The sequence below is a fragment of the Arvicola amphibius genome, chromosome 4, assembly GCF_903992535.2.
Source record: "Arvicola amphibius chromosome 4, mArvAmp1.2, whole genome shotgun sequence".
Lineage (NCBI taxonomy): Eukaryota > Metazoa > Chordata > Mammalia > Rodentia > Cricetidae > Arvicola > Arvicola amphibius.
In genome coordinates, this window is record NC_052050.1 from 5785618 (window position 1) to 5810544 (window position 24927).

The 24927-nt window shown below is 51.1% G+C and overlaps 1 protein-coding gene across 1 annotated transcript; it reads left to right on the forward strand.

The window, feature by feature from the left end:
* Positions 1 to 12776: 12776 nt before the first annotated feature.
* Positions 12777 to 17117, forward strand: Trim47 (tripartite motif containing 47). The gene is made up of 6 exons (XM_038327341.1): positions 12777 to 13471; positions 14500 to 14595; positions 14848 to 15078; positions 15245 to 15443; positions 15868 to 15942; positions 16198 to 17117. Exons 1-6 carry the CDS (start codon positions 12788 to 12790, stop codon positions 16836 to 16838), a joined length of 1926 nt encoding a protein of 641 aa, XP_038183269.1. The 5' UTR covers positions 12777 to 12787; the 3' UTR covers positions 16839 to 17117.
* The last annotated feature ends 7810 nt before the right edge of the window (positions 17118 to 24927 follow it).

The following is a 24927-nucleotide window of genomic DNA, read 5'->3' on the forward strand; positions in this document are numbered from 1 at the left end:
ACAACAACAAAAAGGATTCCTCCCTCTCTCACTGACAGCATCCCCAGCCTAGTATAATTTCTTAACCTGAGATGCCCTGTGTTCGGATCTTGGTGGTGTTTACAAGGATGCCCACTCTTGTAACTTCTTCTTCTCTCTTGTAATCTCTTAAGCATTTATCTGTTTTATATGCATGGGTAAACTTTGTACAATAAAAAAATTATAGAAATTCTTTTTGTTGGGAATCTTCAGCTTGGGCCCCATTCCAAATCCCGCCCAGATGTTTGACTGGGAACTCGGACTCACTCCTGTTCCAAACCCTGCCCTCTCCGAAAGCCCACCATCAGCGGCTCCTCCCAAAACCCAGAAAAGCAAAGCAGCCAAGCCTCTAGAGAAGTCTTACCTCTACCAAGGCAGGGTGACCACAGACTAAGCAGACTAAAACTTTCTCTCCCATTTTATATTCCCTCTAGTCCTGGGATTGAAGGTGTGTGACTCCCTAGGACTGGGAGTAAAGGTGTGAGCCACCACCACCTGGATTTGTTTCAGCATTGATCTTGTGTAGCCCCGGATGGCCTTGAACTCACAGAGATCCGGCTGCCTTTGTCTCCCAAATCCTGGGATTAAAGGTCTGTGACACCACTGCCTGACTTCTAATGGTATAACTTTGTCCTTTCTATCTTTAGGCAAGTTTTATTTATTAAAACACAAATAAAATATCACTATAAAGCATTTTTCTCTAAAAATCTTTATGTGTGTATTTTGCCTTCATGTATTGTGAGCAATGTCTGAGGAGGCCAGAAGAGAGCATCAGATCTCCTGGAACTGGAGTTACAAACCTTTGAGAGCCTCCATGTGGGTGCTGGGTCCTCTGCAAGAGCAGCAAGTGCTCCTAACCACTGAGCTATCTCTCCAGGTCAGAGACAGCCTTGCTATGTGTGGCAGCAGGCCACTTGGTTCCCGACTGCTCAGCCCCGAAATAATCACGCAGAAACTGTATTATTTAAAGCACTGCTTGGCCCATTAGCTCTAGATTCTTTTTTTTTTTAAAGATTTTATTTATTATGTATACAACATTCTGCCTCAATGTATGCCCGCACACCAGAGGAGGGCACCAGATCTCAGTACAGATGGTTTTGAGCCACCATGTGGTTGCTGGGAATTAAACTCAGGACCTCTGGAAGAGCAGCCAGTGCTCTTAACCTCTGAGCCATTTCTCCAACACCTAGCTCTAGATTTTTATTGGCTAGCTCTTACATATTAATTTAACCCATTTCTAGTAATCTGTGTATCACCACGTAGCTGTGGTTTACTGGGTAAAGTTCCAGCGTCTGTCTCAGGCGGGGCTACATGGCTTCTCTCTAACTCTGCCTCCTTTCTCCCAGCATTCAGTTTAGTTTTCTCCACCTACCTCTATTCCCTGCACAGGCCCAAGACAGTTCATTTTTTAACCAATGGTATTTACAACACACAGAGGGGAATCCCACATCAGCTATGTAACCTAGCTGACAGGAACTCCCTATGAAGCCCAGTATGGCTTCAAACTCACTGCAGTCCAAGCATCCTCCTGCCTCTACCTCTCAGTACTGCAATCAAAGACATGTCCCACCCACCCAGCATGGCTAGACTGCTTCTGGCCTGTGTTTTTGTTTCTGTTTGACTATTTAGTGGTGCGAGGGGTTGAGACAGAGTCTTATTCTATAGCCCAGACTGGTCTGGAAGTTGCAGCGTCTCCAGGCTGAACTCAGTAGGGTGACTGGCAATCCTCTGGCTTAGCCTCCCAAGTGTTGGGATTACAGGCATGAACTGTGAGCCACCAGACCTGCCAGGTTTCATTGTTGCTGTTGTTTCCGAAGCAATACGACTGCAGCCACGTTCCTAGAAGCTTTACGGTTATTCAGGCTGTGCTTGTTCTACCTCCCCTGCAGGGTTGGCCGTGAGATTTGTAACCTACCTACCAGGTTTCCCTTTGCCTCCCTTCTGGACAGGGTCCTCGCAAGGATGGTGTTAGAGGCAGCTGTGGGCACATTCTTCACATTCTTGCATCACTCTGAAATAACTTTGTGCCATTAATGCCAAAAATCATTTCGAAAGACTTCTGACATTAGAAAACAATGTCTATGGAAATGGCCTCTCAGATGCCTGTGGTCCGACTTTCTTTGGACAGCCAGCTCCTGAATAATGACATGGAGGCTTATAATTAAGTTTGAAACCTTGGCCTCAGCTTAGGCAACTAACTTCTTAACACTTAAATTGCCCGGTTTATATTAATCCACGTTCTGCCATGTAGCTTGTTACCTCTCCTCTGTACTCTACATCTGACTTCCCCTTTCTCTTGCTGGAGAATTCCCCGAGTCTCAGATTCTTCCCAGAGTTCCCATCCCTCCTATTCTCTCGCTGTTGGCCTGAGGTGTCGGGAGGTCTGGCATGCGCTGATGAGTGTTTTGGTGTTGCGTGGGGATGGTCGGAACTCAGGAACTGTCAGCCACACTCTGAGCATTTATGTGGTCGGTCTCTGGTGCGGATCTGTCTATGTCATCCAAGCTCATTAGAGTGGAAGAAAGCCACATACAGCCTTCCACGTGCAGGGCTTCTCACCTGTGTGTTTGCGCTGACGACTCACGAGGTGAGAGCACTTGGTATAAGCTTTTCCGCTGTTTTCACATGAGCGGACATCAGGCCTTGAAGCTGGACTCCCTAAGGACATCATGTGGGATCCCGCGTCAATCATTCTGCCTGGTCGACGGATAGACGGAGGCTGATGATACAGTGGGGAGGAGCACCTCGCACCATGCTCCGGTGAACTGTGACCCCTTTCACCCTCTTCACCCCCTTCACCCTCATTCCGCCTGGAATCCTCAGCAGATAACATATAAGGCCTTGACATATTTGATGCTCTTGCGTGGCGGGTAGCTGCTGAACTCCACCGTTCCCAGAAGGCACTGATAGATGCAGGATTGGTGTCAGCGTCTCATCATTATCCCCGGGAGGCTGGCACGCAGCCTGTCACTCATCTTCCGCTCCATGGTGGCCCAGGACTGACTCTGGACCAGAGGGGAGCCTTCCCTGTACCGTCACAGGGAAGTATCCTAACACCACTACGCCACCGGTCATTCAGGTGTTTATTAAACCAATCAGAAGGTACCTTAGGCGGGCAAGGAAGGACAGAGACACATCTTCACAGAGTGTGATCAAAAATCCTGTAAGAGGCGTCATCACCAAGCCGGGCATAGTGGCATATACCTTTAATCCCAGCACTCAGAAAGCAGAAAGCATAGAACTCTCGATGAGTTTGATGTGAGCCTGGTCTACATAGCTACATAGTGAGACACTGTCTCAAAACCAGAAACCCTAAACAAAAGCTGCAACCACCATTCTGGACGGTGCTTACAAGCCTCTATACACTCAGCTACTGAAAAGGCTAAGGCAGGAGATCGCCTAAACCCGTTATTTCCAGACCAGCCTGGGCAACACAGTGAGAGCCCATCTTTAAGTAAATAAACACAGGGGGCTGGAGAGATGGCTCAGAGGTTAAGAGCATTCATTGCCTGCTCTTCCAAAGGTCCTGAGTTCGATTCCCAGCAACCACATGGTGGCTCACAACCATCTCTAATGGGGTCTGGTGCCCTCTTCTGGCGTGCAGGCATACACACAGACAGAATATTGTATACTAAATAAATAAATAAATAAATATTAAAAAAAAAAGTAAATAAACACAATTGCCTCGGACTCGGGTGTCATAACTATGACCACCGCTGGGCTACATGCCTAATAATTGTTATTTTGGGGGGGGAGAGAGAATGTGGGGACAGGAACTCACTGTGTGGCCCTGGTTGATCTGAAACTCGATGTGGACACCAGGCTGGCCTTGAACTGGCAGAGACCCGTCTGCCTCTGCCTCCCAAACGCTGGGATTAAATGTGTGCACTAGCATACCGAGATCACTTGCTACTTTCTTTTTTCCAGGGATGATTTGGGCTACTGTTCCTACCTGCACTTCCTCCGTGCAGCGTTTACAGACGTACACTGTCATGACCAGCCCTCCCTACAGAAACAAAATACATAAGAACTGGACAACCTCTGAGAGTTCAATGTCATTTCCAGATGAGCGCTGTTTTCATTGTCCGCTAATGTGCCAATGATTTGCAATACCGTTAAGTTATTTAATTAATCCCAGCTGTGGCTGGAGAGATGGCTCAGTGGTTGAGAGCACTGGCTGCTCTTCCAGAGGTCCTGAGTTCAATTCCCAGCAACCACATGGTGGCTCTCAAGCAACCGTAATGAGATCTGGCGCCCTCTTCTGGTCTATAGACATACATGCAGACAGAACACTGTATACATAATAAATAAATCTTGTAGGCAAACAACAACAACAAAACCCAAGAGCAGTCAGTCCTCTTAACTGCTAAACCATCTCCCCAGGCCCTAAAGTTTTTAAAATATTTTTGTTCTTATTGTTTTGTTTTTCGAGACAGGATTTCTCTACAGCTTTGGAGCTTGTTCTGGAACTCACTTTGTAGACCACGTTGGCCTCGAACTCACAGAGATCGACATGCCTCTGTCTCCTGCGTGCTGGAATTAAAGGCTGTACCACCATGCCCAGCTATAAACTATGTTTAATAATTGAAGATGCTTCAATGTGGGGAAGTTCTCACCACGCAAGTTCTCATCACCTGAGTTCAATCCTTGGACTCCATGGTGGAAAAACACGAAACACACACACACACACTTTAAAATTTTTAAACGTAAAAATTTAAAAATTAAAACATGCCAACATTGACCAATCATATCTCCATGCTTTCTTTCTAGGGGAGCAAAGAGGACAGAGAACTGGTATATAGAGGACAGAGGGACCATTTAAACACATCTTTGAGGAACCATCTCAACCTAAAACACCTTCTCCCCTTCAGAACCAGGTGTGTCTGCCGTCTGTGCAAACTCAAACAGCCTGGCCACCAAACTTCGGAGCAGGGTGGTGCTGTGGCTCGCCCTCCCAGCCACGCCTGGGGCTTGGCAAGCGCGCCCTGGTCATGATCAAGAGCTCCAGCGGAGACCAACGTATGGAACTCATTATCAGCTTTCCTGCCAAGCAGGGTCCACCCAGGCTGCCTCCCACACAACACGCTCCTTCTGTCCAGAAGGCCTTTTCCCACCAGGTCTCCTTCCGCCTGGATCCTAGCGGCTCGGGATCACCCAAGCTCAGGTGCCACTTCTGCCATCGCCAGCCTCGTCCAGGAGTCCCCAGACATCATTGTGCTTCTCTTTCTAGCGCCTGTTCCCTTCCTAAGGGGGCATTTCACAACTGGAGTGTGTATGTCCCTTCGGGATCCATCGTCTAAAATTCCAACCCTTGAGTGGATGGCGTTAGGAGGCGGGACTTTTGGGAACGACTGTGAGTGGGGAGCCCTTTGAATGACAGCACCCACAGCCAGTGGCTCACAACCACCTGTAATTCTAGCTCCTGGGGAACAGAGGACCCACATGCACGCAGTATATACTCGCACGGACACATATACCTAAAGGACTAATAATGGAGGCTAGACAGTGGCTCACCATTCAACTCGCTTCCTGCTCTCCCAGCGTACCAGTTCTTTTCCAGGGGATCCAACACCCCTGGTGCGTCGGCGCTCATGTGCACAGATACACACACATACATAATTAAAATGAAAACGAAAAGAAAAAGAAGAACCTCTTGGGGTTGTAGAGATGGCTCAGTGGTTAAGAGCACTGGCTGCTCTTTCACAGGACCCGGGTTCAATTCCCGGCACCCACATGGGAGGTGACTGTGGTGAATCTCTGCAGGCAGGGAGGAAAGGACCCACGAAGAGACAAGACCGAAACTCAGCTCAGCCCGATTTTATTGTGATCGGTGCTGGACCAAGTCTTCTAGAGTCTGGCTCACATCATTTTACTTTGGACATATTTAAGTACAGCACCATTTTGGAAAAAGTATTCAGGTAACAACTCAGCCCCATGAGTACAATAAAGCCTAAGTTGTGTTTACATTGAGGTTCTTGACAAAGTACACATGGGTTCATCCATAAGATGGTTTCTTATTGACTTAGAAATAATGTTCAAGTTAGGTGGTGGTGAGGCAGAGGTAGGGGGATCTCTGAGTTGAGGCCAGCCTGTTTTACAGAGTGAGTTCCAGAATGGCTGAAGCTATTACAAAGAGAAACTGTCTTGGAAAAAAAAAAGAGGAGGAGGAGGAAGAGGAGGAGGAGGAAGAGGAGGAGGAGGAAGAGGAGGAGGAGGAAGAAGAGGAGGAGGAAGAAGAGGAGGAGGAGGGAAGGGAAGAGAGGAAGAAAGAAAGAAAGGAAGAAAGAAAGAAAGAAAGAAAGAAAGAAAGAAAAAGAGGGTTTATGGTCTAAAGGCAATGCTCAAGATTTGGTGGGTGTGAGTTAAGAAAATTCTGGGGCTGCGGCATGCCTGTCTCACCAGGCAGCAAAGGGTCACCAGGTTATAAGGTGATGATACCGTTCCTGAAGTTCCGGGAAGAGCAGCTGCACTCAGTCCATGGAAGAGGTGAGCTGTGTTTGCCTTTTCCGGCTTCTCCAGGGCTCATCTGTGTGCACACGGCCTTGTTGCCCTCTTCAGCTGACCACTGGCTGAAACTCCAGTTCCAGCGGATCCATGACCCTCCTCTGACCTCCGCGGGCACCCGTCATACGCATGATGTCAGACATGTATGCAGGCAGGAGAAACGTCATACACACAAAATACGAATAAAAGAAAACCAACTTTAAAAATTATAAAGAATTTAAATTAAAACGATAACATGAGTAACAAATCTTTAAAGGGGAATGCAGAGAGACCTCATCCTCCTTCCTCTGAGTGAGAACAATGTAATCTCATCAGTTGGCAGATTTGGAAAGAGCCCTCCCCTCCCCCAGCCCAGTCTCCCAGCCTCCACAAATACAGGGCAGCTGTCCTTGGCGCACGCGGCCTCACTCGGCCCCAGCAGCCCTGGTTTCTGAGGGACTGTCCACACTGGGCTTACTTCCCCAGGGATGGGCTCCCTCCCTAGTTCTTCCCTGTATTCTCACAGCCCACGAATCATCAGTGAAGCTTTGAGAGTCCAGGTCCAGAGGAAGGATCCATACAGGCTCTGAAGGGTGAAGTCCTGTATATACAATGAGGACCGAGGGGACAGAGACCTGCCTTTTTCTGAGACGGGCAGACCATGGATAGCTTCCTGTACCAGCTAGAGGGAAACATGAACAGCCGTCTGCAGGGAAGAGACTCAGCCTTCTGTGGGGACTGAGCAGTGTCTGAGGACAATTTTGACTATAATGACTAGGTGGTGTCCCTGTCACCCACTGGGTAGAAGAAGTCAGGGATACAGCTCACCATATAACATTGCCCAAGGTAACTTCAGAGAAAGAACCTACTGTTTTTTTTAATTTTTATTTATTTATTTGTTTTGGTTTTTCAAGACAGGGTTTCTCTGTAGCTTTGGAGCCTATCCTGGAACTAGCTCTTGTAGACCAGGCTGGCCTCGAACTCACAGAGATCTGCCTGCCTCTGATTTTTAAAAAACAAAGCAAAACTGTATATTCTTTTCCCCTGTTTTTTTTTTTTTTTAAATATTTATTTATTTATTTATTATGGATACAATATTCTGTCTACATGTATACTTGCAGGCCAGAAGAGAGCACCAGACCCCATTACAGATGGTTGTGAGCCACCATATGGTTGCTGGGAATTGAACTCAGGACCTTTGGAAGAGCAGGCAATGCTCTTAACCTCTGAGCCATCTCTCCAGCCCCCTCTTTTCCCCTGTTTTGAAGCAGGGTTTCTCTATAAGCTGGTCCTGAACTGAACCTCCCATCCTGACCTCTCACATGCTAGGATTACAGGCAAGTACCGCCACACTGGCTAGACTATACACTTTATATTTGGATATTTTTTGCTTTTTTGAGACAGTCTTTCATGTAGACTAGGCTAGCCAGAAATTCACTATGTAGCTGAGGTTAGCTTTAAATCCTTGATCCTCCTGCCTCTATCTGCCGGGTGCTAAACATTTTTGATCATGTCAGCACTAGACTGCACACTTTATTGTTTTGTTTTTGAGATAGGGTTTCCCTGTGTAGCCATGGCTGTCCTGGAACTCACGCTGTAGGCCAGGCTGGCCTTGAACTCAGAGATCCTCCTGTCTCTGCAGCCCAGTGCTGGGATTAAAGGTGTGTGCTGTCCCTGCCAACATTTTTCAGGGGGTGAGGTGAGTCTGTGTGCGTGTGGAGGTCAGATTCTTTCCTCCAGTACTCTCTCCTCATTATTTTAAGCATTTATATTTATTTGTTTTTATTTTGTGTGTATGGGTGTTTCCCTGGATATATTTGTTCACCATGTATGTGCAGTGCCTACAGAGGCCAGACGGGGGCACCAGATCCCTTGGAACCGGAGTTACAGACAGTGGTGAGCCATCACGTGGGTGCAGGGAATTGAACCCTGGGTTCTCTGGAAGAGCAGCCAGTGCTCTTAACTACTAAGCTGTCTATCCAGCCCCTCCTCCTTACTGTTTAGGGCAGGTCTCTCATGGAATCTAAATCTCACCTATTGGCTAGACTGAATGACTAGCAACCTTCCAGGACCTCTTGCCTCCACCACTCTGGGATTTCAGGGATGTTCATCAAGCCTGTCTTTTTCTGTGGGGATTCAGACTCTGGGACAGGTCTTAGGTTTCTGTTGCTGTAATTGGACTCCAGAGCCATCAGTAGCTTGAGGTTTGCTTCTTCTTACAGCTCACAGTCTGTCATCCAGAGAAGTCAGGGCAGGAGCTGGTGCAGAGGCCACGGGAGGGTGCTGCTCACTGGCTTGCTCCCCATGACTTGCTCAGCCCCTCTCTCATAGCCCCCCAAGACCACCTTCCTAGGGGTGACACCACCACAGTGGGCTGGGCCCTCCTCCGTCAATCACCAATTAAGAAAATGCATGGCAGACTTGCCTACAGGCCAATCCTGTGGAGGCGTTTTTTCTCAGCTGAGGCTCCCTCTTCCCAAATGACTCCAGCCTGTGTCACGTTGACGTGGACATGGCCAGCACTGGGTGTAACTCAGTGGTTAAAGTGCTTGCCTAACACGCACAAAGAACTGGATTCAAGCTCCAGCACCGAAAAACAGCACACAAACTGGGGACGTGTGTGTCTGTGTGTGTGTGTGTGTGTGTGTGTGTGTGTGTGTGTGCACGCGCGCGCGCTGTTTTGTTTATGTTTCCCCTTTGGCTCCTGACTTAAGTACTAACTAAAAATTTCCAGCCTGATCCGAGAGACTGAGGGAAATTTTCCCATCTCTAAGCACAGATAAAGCTGGGGAAACAGAAGCAACGATACCGGTCTGGCTAGAGGAGTGGGCGAGGAGGAACTGGGGGGAGGGTGGCAGCAGTGAGCCACTGAGACGGTCCTAGGAGTGGGGCCCTAGAATATAGGGAGAGATGGGGACACAGGAGAGACCTGAATGACCACCGCTGGCCCTGCTGTGTGCACCATTATGGGTCATATATGCTCCTCCATTAATAACATGTCCAGGTCCTAATCCTCAAGCTTGTGGCTGGAACACTATTTGGAAACAGGGTCTTCTCATTTGTAATCAGGTTTGAATGAGAGCATGCTGGAGGAGGGTGGACCCTAACCCGATTTCTTGTATCCTTATATAAAGAGGAATTTATTTATTTTAAAGATACGTTAGCTGGGCAGTGGTGGCACACCCCTTTAATCCCAGCACCCAGGAGGCAGATCAGGAAGTAGGCGGATCTCTGTGAATTCAAGGCCAGCCTGATCTACAGAGCGAGTTCTAGGACAGGCTTCCAAGCTATACAGAGAAACCCTGTCTCAGAAAAACAAAACAAGAAAAAAATCGTTAATATTTATTTTATGTGTCTGAGTGTTTGCCTGCATGTCCTTGTGTGCACCATGTGCCCTCAGAGACCGGAAGAGGGTGTTGGATGCCCTGAACCTGGAATTAGAGATGTTTGTGAGCCCAATGAGGCGGACGCCATGAACTGAACCTGAGTCCTCAGCCAAGCTAGCAACTGCTCTTAACTGATGCGCCATCTCTGCAGCCCCCAAATGAATGTCTTTAGCCAGGTGGTGCACAAATGTAATGGCAGCCCTTGGGAGGCCATGTGTCTTGGGCAAGAAAGCTCATATCCCATCCCATCCCATCATCACCGTGTGGTGGTGTCACTGGCCACGGCTGGTACTGACCAGGATTGCCTGGGTAAGGTGTGTTAGACTGACCCACTGAAAGTGCTCCTTTCTTGCCTTTAGAAGCCATTGTGCTACCCAAGTAGTTGCAGCAGGCTTTCTTTTGGGCCACCTACTGGCTCCCAAAGAAAAACACAGAGACTTAATATTAGTTATGAATCCTTGGCCTTAGCCTATGCCTGTCCCACCAGCTCTATAACTTAACCTGTTTCTCTTCATCTATGCTTTGCCTCGGGCTTTTCTTTCCTTCTGTATGTCCTCCTGTGTCTGGTTGGCTGGTGGGGGCAGCTGGCTGGATGGCCCCGGCATCTTCCTCTCTTTCTCCCTCATTCTCTCCTCTCCCAAGCCTAGATTCCTCCTCCTCCTTATTCTCTCTGCCCACCAGACACACCCATCCTTCTACTGCCTAGCTACTGACTGTTCAGCTTTTCATTAGACCAATCAGGTGCCTGAGGCAGGCAAGGTATCTTTGCCTAACGAAGCAAATGCAGCATAAACAAATGTAACACATGGTTACATAGTTAAAGTAATATTCCACAGCAGACAGTGGTGGCCCATGCTTTAATCCCATCTCTTGGGAAGCAAAGGCAGGCGGATTTTGAAATTCAAGGCCAGCCAAGTCTACGTGGAGAGTTCCAGGAGTGGGGAGGGAAGGAAGAGGAAGAGGAAGAAAAAGCCATTGTGCTTAGAGTACAGGTAAGGAGTAGGATCTCATTTTGGAGAGCCTACTGAAATTATTTGGGGTTCTTCTGAAATGGAAAGGTATCTACTAGCCCCCTACTTATTCTTTTATCCAGTTACTATCAGTACGGGCACTGCTGATATATCAGCTGAAGATCAGCATGGATGCTTATTTTTTGTTTAGGGTTATAACGATGCTATTTTTTGTTTATGGTTATAACGACATTATTCCACTTTTTTTTTCATTCTTTTCTTTTTTTGCCTTTAATATGGGCCCTGGATTCTAACTCGGGTCCTCACATTGCTCAGCATTTTACCAGCTGAGCAGCTGTCTCCCCAGCATGAGGCTCCACTCTTTTTAAGAATAATAATGATAATAAAATTACATATAATATGTAAATAAAATATATAACTTTATTATCATTATTACTTTGACAACTTGAATTCTATGTATTATAAAACTTAACATTATTAAAGTATCATTCACAATGTCAGTTTGCCCAGGCATGTAGGCACACACCTGAAGTCTGGAGAAGTGGAGGCATGAGGATCAGAAGGTTAGGGCCAACATAAAAAAATTCTAGGCTAGGGCTGGAGAGATGGCTCAGAGGTTAAGAGCACTGACTGCTCTTCCAGAGGTCCTGAGTTCGATTCCCAGCAACCACATGGTGGCTCACAACCATCTGTAATGAGATCTGGTGCCCTCTTCTGGCCTGCAAGTATACATGCAAGCAGAACACTGTATATTTAATAAATAAATAAATCTTTAAAAAAAAAATTCTAGGCTAAGCCAGGGGGTGGTGGCACATGACTTTAATCCCAGCACTTGGGAGACAGGCAGATCTCTGTGAGTTCGAGGCCAGCCTGCTCTACAAGAGCTAGTTCCAGGACAGGCTCCAAAGCTACAGAGAAACCCTGTCTAGAAAAATAACAAACAAAAAGAAAGACCCTGTCAGCCAGGTGGTGGTGGCACATGACTTTAATTCCAGCACTGGGGAGGCAGAGGCAGGTGGATCTCTGTGAGTTCAATGTCAGATTGGTCTACAGAGCTAGTTCCAGGGCAACTAAGGATAAGAAACTGTCTAGAAAAAAACAAGCTCCCCCTGCAAAAAAGTGACCCTGTCTCAAAAACAACACAAGAAGCCAAATGTATGGCATAAGCCTGTGATCCCAGCGCTCAGAAGGCTGCGGCAGGAGGATGAAGAGTTCTAGGCCAACATAGGCTACATATAGAGACTAAGTCTCAAAACAAACACAAATCCTTACAATTAGAGGCACCATTCTAAATGCATAGTTGGGCAAGTCCTAACCACTGCCTCCTTTAGGAACTACAGGCACCCGCGAGTGTGCATGAACGGAAGTAAATTCCTCAGACAAGGGATTTGTCCGTGATGTCAGCTTCCCATTTCAGCTCTAGACAAGACCAAGTTCCCTAGCAGGGGTAAATAGAGTCGCTAAGGGGGGCAAACACACACACACACACCAGCAGTGATTTTTCTCTATATGTCAGCAGCTCGGGAACTTTGCTAACTGCACCTGGGGGGCGGGGGTGTAGAGGGCAAAGGTACCGGCGACATGGCTGAGCCTGCCCACCTCTCCCGAGGCACCGGGCTCACCAAGGTGAGGGACAGTGGATGAGATTCTCTCCCAGCCTCTTCCTCACGCATCCGCTCACATCCTCCGTCCTCGTCCTCTCCTTTTCACGCTCCGCCCACGCGGAGTGGAGGGCTCAAGAGGGTCGTGTGCCCCTGGAAGGCTGCCCGGTCCCGCATCTGCTGCCCCGTAGGGGCGGGCAGAACTGCGGAGGCGTTGGAAGGGGCTGGACCTTTGGCCTTGGTCCTAGGGGGCGGTGCCGGGCGCGAACCGTCCCAGGTCCCTCCCAGGCGGGAACAGCACAGGCGGTGCCCAGGCAGCTGCGGAGCCATGGACGGCAGCGGGCCTTTCAGCTGCCCCATCTGCCTGGAACCGCTCCGGGAGCCGGTGACACTGCCCTGCGGCCACAACTTCTGCCTCGCCTGCCTGGTTGCGCTCTGGCCGCACCGGAGTGCGGGCAGCACCAGTAGTTCCGGAGGTCCGGCCCGCTGCCCACTGTGCCAGGAGCCTTTCCCCGACGGCCTGCAGCTCCGCAAGAACCACACGTTGTCTGAGCTGCTGCAGCTCCGCCAGGGCTTGGGCCCAGGACCCATGTCCACCCCGGCTTCAGGCCCCGCCCGGGGCGCGACGCCCGAGCCCTCCGCGCCCAGCGCACCCCCTGCGGCTCCGGAGCCATCGGCTCCCTGCGCGCCCGAGCCCTGGCCGGCCGAAGAGCCGGTGCGCTGCGACGCGTGCCCCGAGGGCGCTGCCCTGCCCGCCGAATTCTCCTGCCTCTCCTGCCTCGCCTCCTTTTGCTCTGAGCATCTGGCCCCGCACGAACGCAGCCCTGCGCTGCGCGGCCACCGCCTGGTGCCGCCGCTGCGCCGGCTGGAGGAGAGCCTGTGCCCTCGCCACCTGCGCCCGCTGGAGCGCTACTGCCGCGTGGAGAGAGTGTGCCTGTGCGAGGCCTGTGCCGCTCAGGAGCATCGCGGCCACGAGCTGGTGCCGCTGGAGCAGGAGCGCGCGCTTCAGGAGGTGGGGCGTGGGCGCCTTGAACGGGCACGTGGAGATGGGTGACAGGCGGGGCAGGAGAGCCATTTAGTCCCCCCGCTCCCGGCGGTCTGTGACTTTTGTTCGTTTTATTATTTTTGTGGGTGTGTATGTGGAGATTAAGAAAACATCTTTGCGGAGTTGGTTCCCACCTTTACGTGGGTTTCATCTCTCTGACTCAACAGGCGCTGCCTTAATTTCCTCCTCTAACTTGAGGATCTTTGCAACCCCTTCCGGTCTACAGTGTCGTTCTCTGGGGCTGGTGTGGATGGAAGGGACCGCTGAGCAGATGAAAGAGTGGCAAAGATCTGAAACGGAGGGTGTGTGTGTGTGTGTGTGTGTGTGTGTAGCTGGGTCAGTGTAGGTGTAAAGCCAGAGGTATCTGGGTTAGGCCCTTGGAGCCGGTGGGGACCAGGAGCGGCTGCCTGCGGGCGTGGCCCCATGGCTGATGGAGCTCTTCTTGCTGGTCCCCATTCAGATTTGTCCTGGACTGAGTCAGCCACTGTGGATGGGTGTGGCAGGCACCAGGAGCAAGACGGAGGTTGGGCTGGTCACACAGAACTTCTCTGTCCGAGTGTTCTGGGGCCTTCGGGAGCATGTGTCCCACCACCTCCCACCCCCAGTTTCCTTTGGCCTCCATCCCGGTCTTGGCGCCTCTAGCTCTGGGATTTTCCGTCTCTCCGGCCTGGAGCTGTGACTCATAAGGCCCAAGGGATTTGCCCGGAATCCCCATTTTTCAGGCTCCTTTGAAACTAATCCCCAGTGCTCCCCTCTAGTTCAGTCACACCCCAAACCTACCCTCTCACTCTTTGCCTCTACCCCACCAGGGGGGAAAAATTCCAAATAAATCGAGAACCTTAGATAGCCCTATACTGGCTTCTCTGATCAACAGGTAGTAAGAGGCACACAGCCTGCTTCCTTGCCAGGCATTTGGTAATGACACCAACCTGAACCAGGGGTAAACTGGGCATATTTTGACATTAGACACCAGGCTCACAAAGCCCCATCCACAGGCCGAGCAGTCCAAAGTCCTGAGTGCTGTGGAGGACCGCATGGATGAACTGGGCGCCAGCATTGCTCAGACCCGCCGAACCGTGGCCCTCATCAAGGTCAGACCCCACGCTAATCCTCATGGGCACCCCTGAATCAGCAGGCCCCTGGAATTGTACATGAACTTTTAGCATGTACCACCCTGATTAGGAACTGCTCATCTCTACTAAGCAGGAACACCTCGTTTCCTGAGACACGGCTCAAATCCAGAGCTTGGACTGGCCCTCCCAATAGGACTCGGTGGGCACACACAGTCAGGGAAGGAATCTGAAGCCAGGTTGGGTCTTTGCCTCCACTCTCCAATCCTGCAGAGTGCGGCCTTGGCAGAGCGGGAGAGGGTGAGCCAGATGTTTGCCGAGGCCACAGCCACGCTACAGAGTTTCCAGACCAAGGTGCTGGGGTTCATCGAGGAGGGAGAGGCCACGATGTTGGGCCGCTCCCAGGGTGACCTGCATAGACAGGAGGAACAGCGCAACCGCCTGAGCCGGGCTCGTCACAACCTCGGTCAGGTTCCAGAAGCTGACTCAGTCAGCTTTCTTCAGGTGAGGGCAGCTCCTGAGCCACAGGGGGAATCCAAGTGATGGGGGTGGGGCTTGAGAAATGATGGCAGAGGCGATGGGTACCTGGCCTTCCAAGACAGTTGCTACCTTTCCCCGGCTGGGAGAAACTATGGCAAACTGAGCCTTAGTGGGCGTTTGTCTGGTACAGGAACTCCTAGCACTACGGCTGGCCCTGGAGGAGGGGTGCAGCCCTGGCCCTGGGCCCCCCAGGGAACTCAACTTCACCAAGTCCTCCCAAGTGGTCAGAACATTGAGAGACATCCTGGTCTCAGCCTGTGCCAGCCAGTGGGAGCAGCTGCGGGGGCTGGACAGCGATGAGAACGAGCTGCAGAAACATGGCTCAGAAGGTGGGTGCCCCTCCGAGATGACCCACACCCTTCCCCCAGATATACCGTGTGGGCTCCCATATCTGGTGTCCATCCGGGAATGGAGGAGGGAAAGTGGCTGGCACTGGGGGAGGGGCCATAACCCTGCCAGGAACTGAAGTCACCCACCACACACACATAGGGGGCGGAAGGGATTCTTCTAGCTCCCCACGAACTTCAGAGAGGCCTTGCATGCAAGGAGGTGTGTGGGGGGGGAATCAAGCAACACACGTGCGTGAGAACACAGTCCCATATGGGCGTGTCTGTTACCACGTAGCAGGGGGCTTTGGGAGGCAGGGTGAAGGGAATTACAACCGCAGGTGGGGGTGGGCACTACCGAGGGTAGCCGAGCAGCCAGTCACGGGTACCAAAAGAGATGGCTTCCACACCGCTCCTTTCTATACAGCCGATGTGGAGTCCCAGGACCCTGACAGCACCAACCTGGTGGAGAGTGAGGCCTCCAGGGACTATTTCCTCAAGTGTAAGTAGCCGGCTCGCCGCTACCAAAGCGCCTCGGTTAGCTGCTAGGCTTCCGGAACACAAAGCTCGGGAAGCCCCTCTCCTTAATCTCTGGCGTGAGCAAGGTCATCTCCGCGGGTGGTCCCCATTAGTGCTGGATCTTACGGGTCCTAAAGAAGGGACGAGGCTGTGTTTGGGGAAGGTGGGTCCCTGCAGGGGACCTGTCTCATCAGAGCCTGGCTGTGACCTGTGTCTCTCTCCCATCCGTGGGGTCCAGTCGCCTACATCGTGGACCTGGACAGCGACACGGCAGACAAGTTCCTGCAGCTGTTCGGAACCAAGGGTGTCAAGAGGGTATTATGTCCCATCAACTACCCGGAGTCGCCCACCCGCTTCACACACTGTGAGCAGGTGCTAGGAGAGGGGGCCCTGGACCGGGGCACCTACTACTGGGAGGTAGAGATCATCGAAGGATGGGTCAGTGTGGGTGTCATAGCTGAGGGCTTCTCTCCGCAAGAGCCCTATGACCGGGGCCGCCTGGGCCGAAACGCACTCTCGTGCTGCCTGCAATGGAATGGGCGTGGCTTCTCCGTCTGGTTCTACGGGCTGGAGGCCCCACTACCTCACGCTTTTTCATCTACGGTTGGGGTCTGCCTGGAGTATGCGGACCACGCCCTGGCCTTCTATGCCGTTCGGGACGGAAAACTGAGCCTTCTTCGGAGGCTTAAAGCCTCTAGGCCACGCCGCAGTGGTGCCCCGGCCTCCCCCATTGACCCTTTCCAGTGTCGCCTGGACAGCCACTTTTCAGGGCTCTTCAACCACAGGCTCAAGCCTGCCTTCTTCCTGGAGAGTGTGGACGCCCACCTGCAGATTGGGCCCCTCAAGAAATCATGCATATCCGTACTGAAGAGGAGGTGAGGCGGGCCTGTCTCATCCTGGAGTGGCCTTGCCCATAGTTCCTGAGAGAAGAAGGCGCCAGCCTCAGAGACCCCCACACTGCCAACTGCCCCACTTCCAGAGGTCTCTGCCTTGTATAACTAGACCTTCCACTTTTCAAGGCAGGGGTCCCCGGCCCCTTGCAGGGCTTGTTTGGGGAGGAGAACTTCAGCTGGGACAACTCCAGTCTGCCCCAGCCCTTCCTTTCCATTCTCAAGAACTACCTGGCACATAGTAGGTGCTCAATAAATGTTTGTGGCATGCACGGCTCCCTTTTTCATGCCTCAGCCACCAGAGGTTCCTATGAATTCTCAGCCTTCAAGGTCTGGGAATAGGGGCAGGCAAGGTGGCTCTGCCTGTAAGGGGCTTGCCACCAAGCCTTCAGACCTGGATTCAATTCCTGGAACACACATGGTAGAAGACAAAACTGACTCATACAAATTGTCCCCTGACCTCTCACTGCGTGTCCTGGTACATGGAGCACAAACACGAGCAGAAGCACATGCATGCACAGTAAATAAATAAAAGCAAATGTGTAAGCCGAAACAGCAGGTGACGTGCTCACTACATAAGCGTCGAGGGGTCCTGAGTTTGAGCCCCAGAAAAGAATCACACTTGTCATGGCCACACTGGAGAGTTAGAGACGGGTAGGTTCCTGGCGCTTTGCTGGCCGCTAGCCTAACCTAATGGGTGAGCTTCGGGTAAGAAAGCTTATCTCAGAAAATAAGGTGGATGTCAGCAGAGACACAACGTCTGGGACCTTCCATGCATACAGGTACACACACCAAAGCAACAACCAAACAAACACAATGAGAAGGTGAGAGAGGGTAGACTCTGCTTGGCCCAGGAGGAGGGGGCTGAAACAGGCTGTCCTTCAGCTGCACCCTGGCTCTAGGCAGGGACAGTCAGAGGTGGCTTTTCCCAGAGTCCAGCTCCACAGTCATCCCTGTTGCTCACATTAGCTTTGGATGGGGGCAGGGTATCCTCTGCAGTATTTTTATCCTTGATGCCAACCCCGGGCCTACTTTGCGTGTGTCTTGTAGCCAGAATTAAACACAGAGGTCACATGCCCAAAGCCAAGAGCTGAGCCCGATGCCTGGGTGTGGGCAAGAGAAATGGAAAGACAGACTACCTGGGCTTTTTACACACGCATGCAAGCACGCGCGTGCGCGCATGCGCGCGCGCGCACACACACACACACACACACACACACACCTCAGCCCCTGCAGGGACTTGTCTGAGACCCCCAGGGTATAACTGGAATGGGAGGACATCTACAATAAGGGAGTCTATGTCCTCTGGAGTATTTCATCTCTGCACCCATTATAGCTCTGCTCCAGTACTCTGAGGGCATCCTCCGGCCCTTGTGTCTCAGGAGAGCCTCTGGCTGGTGTCCAGGGAGGCCCAGGGCCCTCCACCAGCCCAGAAACTCTGCCCTGTGTTGGATAACCTGGGGCTATAGAGAGCATCTGTGTTTCCAGGCCAGCTCCCTCTCCAGGTTCTTTGTAACCCCGGTGCACCCCAGAGGGCAAGGGGCAGACATAAAGGCCTCCCAGCAGCTATACAAGGTCAGACAGGACAATGGGTGCGTTATGCAGCCAGACAGCAAGGCCATACAAGTCCAGCCCCAGCCGCCTAAACTGCTAAAAATAACCCCTCCCACAGAGGCTGCCTAGCCCCAGCAACCAGGATGTTTTTTTTTCCGGGTGGGGCCTCCCTGCTCCTGCTGCTTTGTGTTCCTAGGCCTGTTCCCATGGCAGCCACAGGTCCCAGTACATCTAACCGGGGCTGTCTCCCACAAGTCTCTTCACCTGCGAACAGCCTCCATCTTCCCAGGGCACCTGTGCTGTCTTCTCTCCTCCCCCAGCTGGGCATGTTCCACCCCACATATCCCGGCTGCGGCAACCCTCTGCTCGCCCTGGCGAGCCCCGGAATGTAAGGATGGCAGGCAAAGGCCTCACAGGCTGGAACTTCCCTGCTGGGATCCGGCTCCACCGTTATGGCTGTGGTTTCAGCCACTCATAAGTATCTTGCTTGTAGAATGACTTTCAGTTTCCAGAGACTGTCACGGAACCTTAAGTGACGGGATGGCTCAGTTGGTAAAATACTGTCAAACCCCATGACCTGAGTTTGACTTCCAGAACCCGCATGGTAGAAGAGGATCAACTCCTGCCAGCTGCTCTCTCTGATTCCCGCACCTGGGCTGTGGGTGGCATGCGTGCAAACCATGCCCATGTGTTCACACACAAATTAAATAAATTAGTATTAAAAAGGGAAACAAAGAAGCTTCATCATCCCAAGTGCCCATGATGCAGCTTTTATAGCTCAAAATGGAGGAGAGAGTGGTGCTGGCTTTGCCCACGGCTGCATGGGCCGCTGAGAAGGCCCAGGGTTCAGACCGCATCCCCCCCCCCCACCATCCAGTCTGGAATGTCAAACACAGCTCTGCACTTCCTCGGAGACCTTAAGCAAATGCTAGGGTGAGTTAGTGTCTGCATGTGTGTATGCACGCATGCATGTATGTTGTGTGTATCTGGGTGTATTTATGTCTGCCTGGTTGAATACTTGTGTAGGGGTGGGTATATCTAGGTGTATCTAGCCCTGTGTGGTGGATGGATGTGTGTGTGTGTGTGTGTGTGTGTGTGTGTGTGTGTGTATTTCCGGTGCCCCTCCAGGAACGAGTAGGAAGAAATACAGCCACACAGGCGGTGCGAGGGGGTCTATCCATTTACCAGTCTGGCCAATGCTTTAATCTGTTATAGTCAAAACTGCTTGAAGCCCAGAGTAGCTCACACCTGGACTCCAGCACTTGAGATGCTGGATATTTAGATGGCTAGGCCAGCCTGGGCTATAGAGAAAGACCTCTTTTTTTTTTTTTTTTCTTTTTGGTTTTTCAAGACAAGGTTTCTCTGTTTAGTCCTTGCTGTCCTGGAACTCACTCTGCAGACCAGGCTGGCCTCGAACTCACAGGGATCTGCCTGCCTCTGCCTCCCGAGTGCTGGGATTAAAGGTGTGCGCCACCAGCGCCTGGCGTGAGACCTTGTCTTAAACAAAAACAAAAGCTTCTTTAACAACATTTTATTTTTTTAATAACAAGGTCTCATTCTGCAGCCCACATGATCTTTGGAATGAGCTATGTAGCCCCAGCTGGCCTCCAGTCCTGGAAGTCCTCCTGCCTCTGACCCCTAAATTCTGGGACTGTAGGCATATACCACCGTTAAAAAGAGAAAAAGCTAGAGTTTTATGGATCTGGCCCCGTCACCTTTTATAAAGGAGAAAGCCCAGGACTCCCCTGCTCAGGACACTCTGACCACCTCATGGCTTAGGCGAATAGCGCTGGGGACGACCCTCACATGCCTTAGCAACAAGAAGCCCTGGGTAGATCCCTAGCACCCCCCCCCCAAAAAAAAAAGGGAAAAAGAAAAAAAGTTTAAACAAAATATGTTCTCTGCAGGCCCCAGTTCCCACAGCCCCAGAGCCTCGGCAGAGGTGCCGGTAGGTCTGTGGTCTCAGAGGCTCCCATTAGAGCCCCAGCTAGTCGCAGACAATGTGGAGGGGTGAAGGTTTGAGGCTGTAGCTGTGAACTCAATACAGTTCCCTGGAGCCAGGCAAGGAGCCAACCTCCACTGGAGCTTTGTTTCTGTGGGAAAATGAGCTCCAGAGCGCAAACAACCGGCCGAGAATGGGCTTGTGCCTCACTTGCTCTTGGCAGCCGCGCACGGCCAGGTTCTGGCGCTGCAGGAGGGAAGAGGCCCACCGCCCTCCTCCTGCCCTTTTCCAGCCCAGCTCGTTGCCCCTCCTCCCAGAGGGAGCCTGGGAGTCTGCGCAGAGCCTGTGGCTAAGCTGTAGGGCCTGGCGGGAAGCTGGGCTGAGCTGGGTGCGGCTGAGGTTTGCATTGGGGGCCCAGGAAGGAAAATAACTCTTAGCCTGTCACTGTCCCGTCCAGCCCTCCAGCCAGCCCACATTTTCCCATTCAGTGGCAACAATAAGAAGAATCTGGAAGCTAAGGCCTTTTTATACAATCCCATCTTTTGGTGGATGCCTGAGACCCGCGGACAGAGCCCAGGAAGTGGCTCAGAAACAGAATGTTTACTTAGCGTGCAGAAGGTCAGAGATTGCATCCCCGGCACTAACTAACAAACGAACAAGCAAAGACTGGAGAGATGGCTCTGCAATTAAGAGCACTTGCTGTTCTTCCAGAGGACACCGGTTCAGTTCCCAGGACCTGCACTGTGGCTCACAGCCATAAGCAACTCCAGTTCTAGGGATTTGATGCCCCTTCTGGCTCCCTCCGGCACTGAGCACATGTGATACACAGACCTACATGCATACACATAAAATGAAAATAAATAAAAGAGGAGAGAGGAGAGGAGAGAGAGGGAGGAGAGAGAGGAGAAGGGGAGAGAGGAGAGAAGGAAGAGGAGAGAGAGAGAGAGAGAGAGAGAGAGAGAGAGAGAGAGAGAGAGAGAGAGAGAGAGAGAGAGAAAGAGAGTAATAATGCTGAACCTTCCCTAGCACGCTTAGAAATGGCTAAGCAGAGTCTGTGACGTCACAGACTCAGCGTTATCTATCTGCATTGAGATGGGCAGGAAACAGTCTTTGATAGTTTACGTATTTTCCTTAACCCCCCCCCATTCCTATCCTCCACCCACCACCCTTCCGCTTTGTGGTTTTTCTAGACAGGGTTTCTCTGGAACTCACTCTCTAGACCAGGCTGATCTCAAATTCAGAGATCCCCCTGCCTCTGCCTCCCCAGTGTTGAGATTAAAGGTGTGCGCCACCACTGCCTGGCTGCAGCTATAATTTGTAAGGAGAGACAAAGGGGAGGTCTGAGTTAGAATGGTCTAGGATGGGGAGGTATATTTTGATTGGGCATGTTAATTAGGTGAGCCAAAGGGTGCTTTTGATTGCAGGACTTCAATTCTTTGGTGGCTGAACCTTGGTAGTCAGCCTCAAGAGGAAGGAGTGTTCTAATAAAGGGAATAAACATTGGGAGCTAGCTTTAGAAATGTAACCCATTTTGTAGCAAGGCAGCGGGAATTGGGGAAAAGGGCAAGGCCTGCTAGAACCACATGCTAAGGTGGGCTAGTGTCCCTTCATCGGGGTCTCATGCATGCGCGACAAACTCCTATCAAGTGACTTCATCTTCTTTTCTTTTCTTTCTTTGTTTCTTTCTTTCTTTCTTTCTTTCTTTTTCTTCTTCTTCTTTCTTTCTTTCTTTCTTTCTTTCTTTCTTTCTTTCTTTCTTTCTTTCTATTTGAGACAGCGTTTCTCTCTCTGTAGCTTTGGAGCCTGCCCTGAAACTCTCTCTGTAGACCAGGCTGGCCTTGAACTCACAGAGATCCTCCTGTCTCTGCCTCCCGAGTGCTGGGATTAAAGTCATGCACCACCACCACCCGGCTGTGTCTTAGTTTTCTATTGCCGCAATAAAACAACTTGACTAGGGGAACTTTATTAAAAGGTTCCCGTGAGATGAGCCCATCGCCATTGCTGTGGGAAGCATGACAGCAAGCCGGCATGGCGGCAGGGACGGCTGAGAACTCACATCCTGAACTGACGGCAAGCACCAAGCAGAGAGCAAACTGGGAAGAGTGTGAGCCTTTGAGTTCTCAAATGCCACCTTTAATCACGTATTTCCAGCGAGGCCACACCTCCTAACCTGCCCAAATGGCACCACCAACCACAGGCCAAGCATGTAAATACTCTAGGACACTGAGTCCTTTGTGCCTTGGTTCTGGAGCAATAAGAAAATGAAGAAAGGACAGACAGACAGACTCACCTACAGGAGAGCTGAGGTCAGGTGGGCCGTGAGTGCTGATGGAGATATACTACCAAAAATAGCATATGGAAAACTCCAAGTGTTTATTTTATACATCTGAATGGAGGCAGCGGGTCTATGGCATTCAGCTGAGCAAGCAGGCAGGCCTAGCTGTTCACCAGAGGTGGTTTCCGTAGGTGTGTGGTCTCAGGCTGGGCTCACCCCGGGAGGAAGCTGTGGATGACAGCACACACCAATGAGAGGAAGGCTCTGCCTATTCCATGAGCATACCCAGTCTCCACAGATCTGAGGCATCAGGGTCCTTGACAATGCAGAGCCCATGTCAACAGCACACAATGGCTCAGAACTTTATCAGCGACCCACACGGGCGACATCTCATCCAAAACACCACACAAAGTGGGCTTCCCCGCCAGCCCTTTCTTTTCTTCCTTTCTCTCCTTCCTTCCTTCCTCCTGTCTTGGCTTCCTTCCCTTCCCCCGAGTACTGAAGAACACCCTGAGTTCTGGAATCAGAAAGCTGAACTAGGAACATAGCTCAGTGACAAAGTGCATGTTTGGCGTGGGACATGATGCTGACCTCAATATCAAAAGCTGTGGAACTAGAACGTCTCAGTTCAGGGGCTGGAGAGAGAAGGATTTGTCACGCTAACATTAGAATCTGAGCCTGGATCCTAGCACCCACGTGAAAAGCCAGCGCTGGGGATGGGGAGTGCCTGGGATCCCATGGCTGGGGCGTGTGGTTAACAATCTGTCTAGCCAAATCAGTGAGCTCCGGGCTCAGGGAGAGACCCTGTCTCAGAAAATACCTGATATCAGCCTCTGGCCTTGACACACTAATACACGTGTATACTAGCACACACTTCTGTGCACACACACAGGAATGCATACCTAGTATAGTCACACAAATAAATAGAAATACTTTTCAAAGGGTTCTACTTCATTCATTCTCTCTCTCTCTCTCTCTCTCTCTCTCTCTCTCTCTCTCTCTCACACACACACACACACACACAGAGTCTCACTATCTCACTATGTAGCCCAGGCTACCCTTGAATTTGTGGCAATCTCCCCCTTTGCTCTGACTCTTCAGGATTGGTTTGGAGCCATCTTTAGCGGTAACTCGCCTCTCTGGGTTTCTGGGGCTTGACATGGAAGTGGACAGCAGAAGTTTGCATCAACACTGCTCCATCAGGGTTTGCTCAGAACAAACCCTGAAGCTGTGTCTGGGGATTTGGAACTGGACAGAGGTCCAGGCTGGGAGCCCAAGGGTGGGGCTCCTCTCCATAGCAACCAGAAAGAGCCTGCAACATGGGCCAGCCCTGCCTTCTGACGAAGAAGCAGGGACCTGGTGTTCCTCAAATGCATGTGGCCAAAAAAGGCCTCGCCCTGAAATAGCTCAGATCCACATTGGCATCTCACATGGCAACTGCCTCTGTTACCTCAGCTCAGCCAACAGCACAGGGCAGAAGGTGGAGGCTTTACCAAGAACTGTGTTCCTTTTGTTGGTTTATTTGAAAGACAATTGACAAGCTGGGAGGTGGTGGTGCAAGCCTTTAATCCTAGCACTTTGTGCCCGTGTGTGTATATGTAGAAGGAGGACAGAGTGGGCTCGAGTTACAGACAGTTGTGAACTGCCTGATGGGATGCTGGGAATAGAACTCGGGTCCACTGCAAGAACAGTAGATGCTCTTAACCACTGAGCCACCTCTCCAGCCCTTGACCAGAACAAACCCTTCCTCACTTGAGTTGCTCAGCAACAGGAGAAGAAATGGAGAAGCTACCTTTTGTCAAAAGGGGAAGACTTTTAACCTCAGGCATGTTCTTTTTGGGGCCGTGTCTTCTCCCTCTATGGAATAATCTGGGGTTTACAGGGCGCCTGGAAACTGGCAGCCCTTCTGATAATCTGTCCACCCAGATGGTTTCTAGGGCACCCTCTGCAGGAACCCAAGTGCTCTGCACTGTGGCTGCTCCCACACTCCCCTGTGCTGTGGGATATTCGTGTGCTGTGTGAAGATGCACTGCTGTGATTGGTGTAATAAAGAGCTGACTGGCCAATAGCTGGGCAGGGAGGATGGGGGGTTTCCAGGGAGAGAGAGGATTATGCCAGAGAGATGCCAAGACACAAAGGGAGTTGGACATACAGAATCAAAGATAAAAAGCCACATGGTAAAATGTACATTAATAGAAGCAGGTTAAGGTAGGAGAGCTAGTGGGACAAGCCTAAGCTAAGGTCAAGCTTTCATAATTATTAATAAGTGTTCATGTCATTATCTGTGAGCTGGCAGCCCCAAAGAGA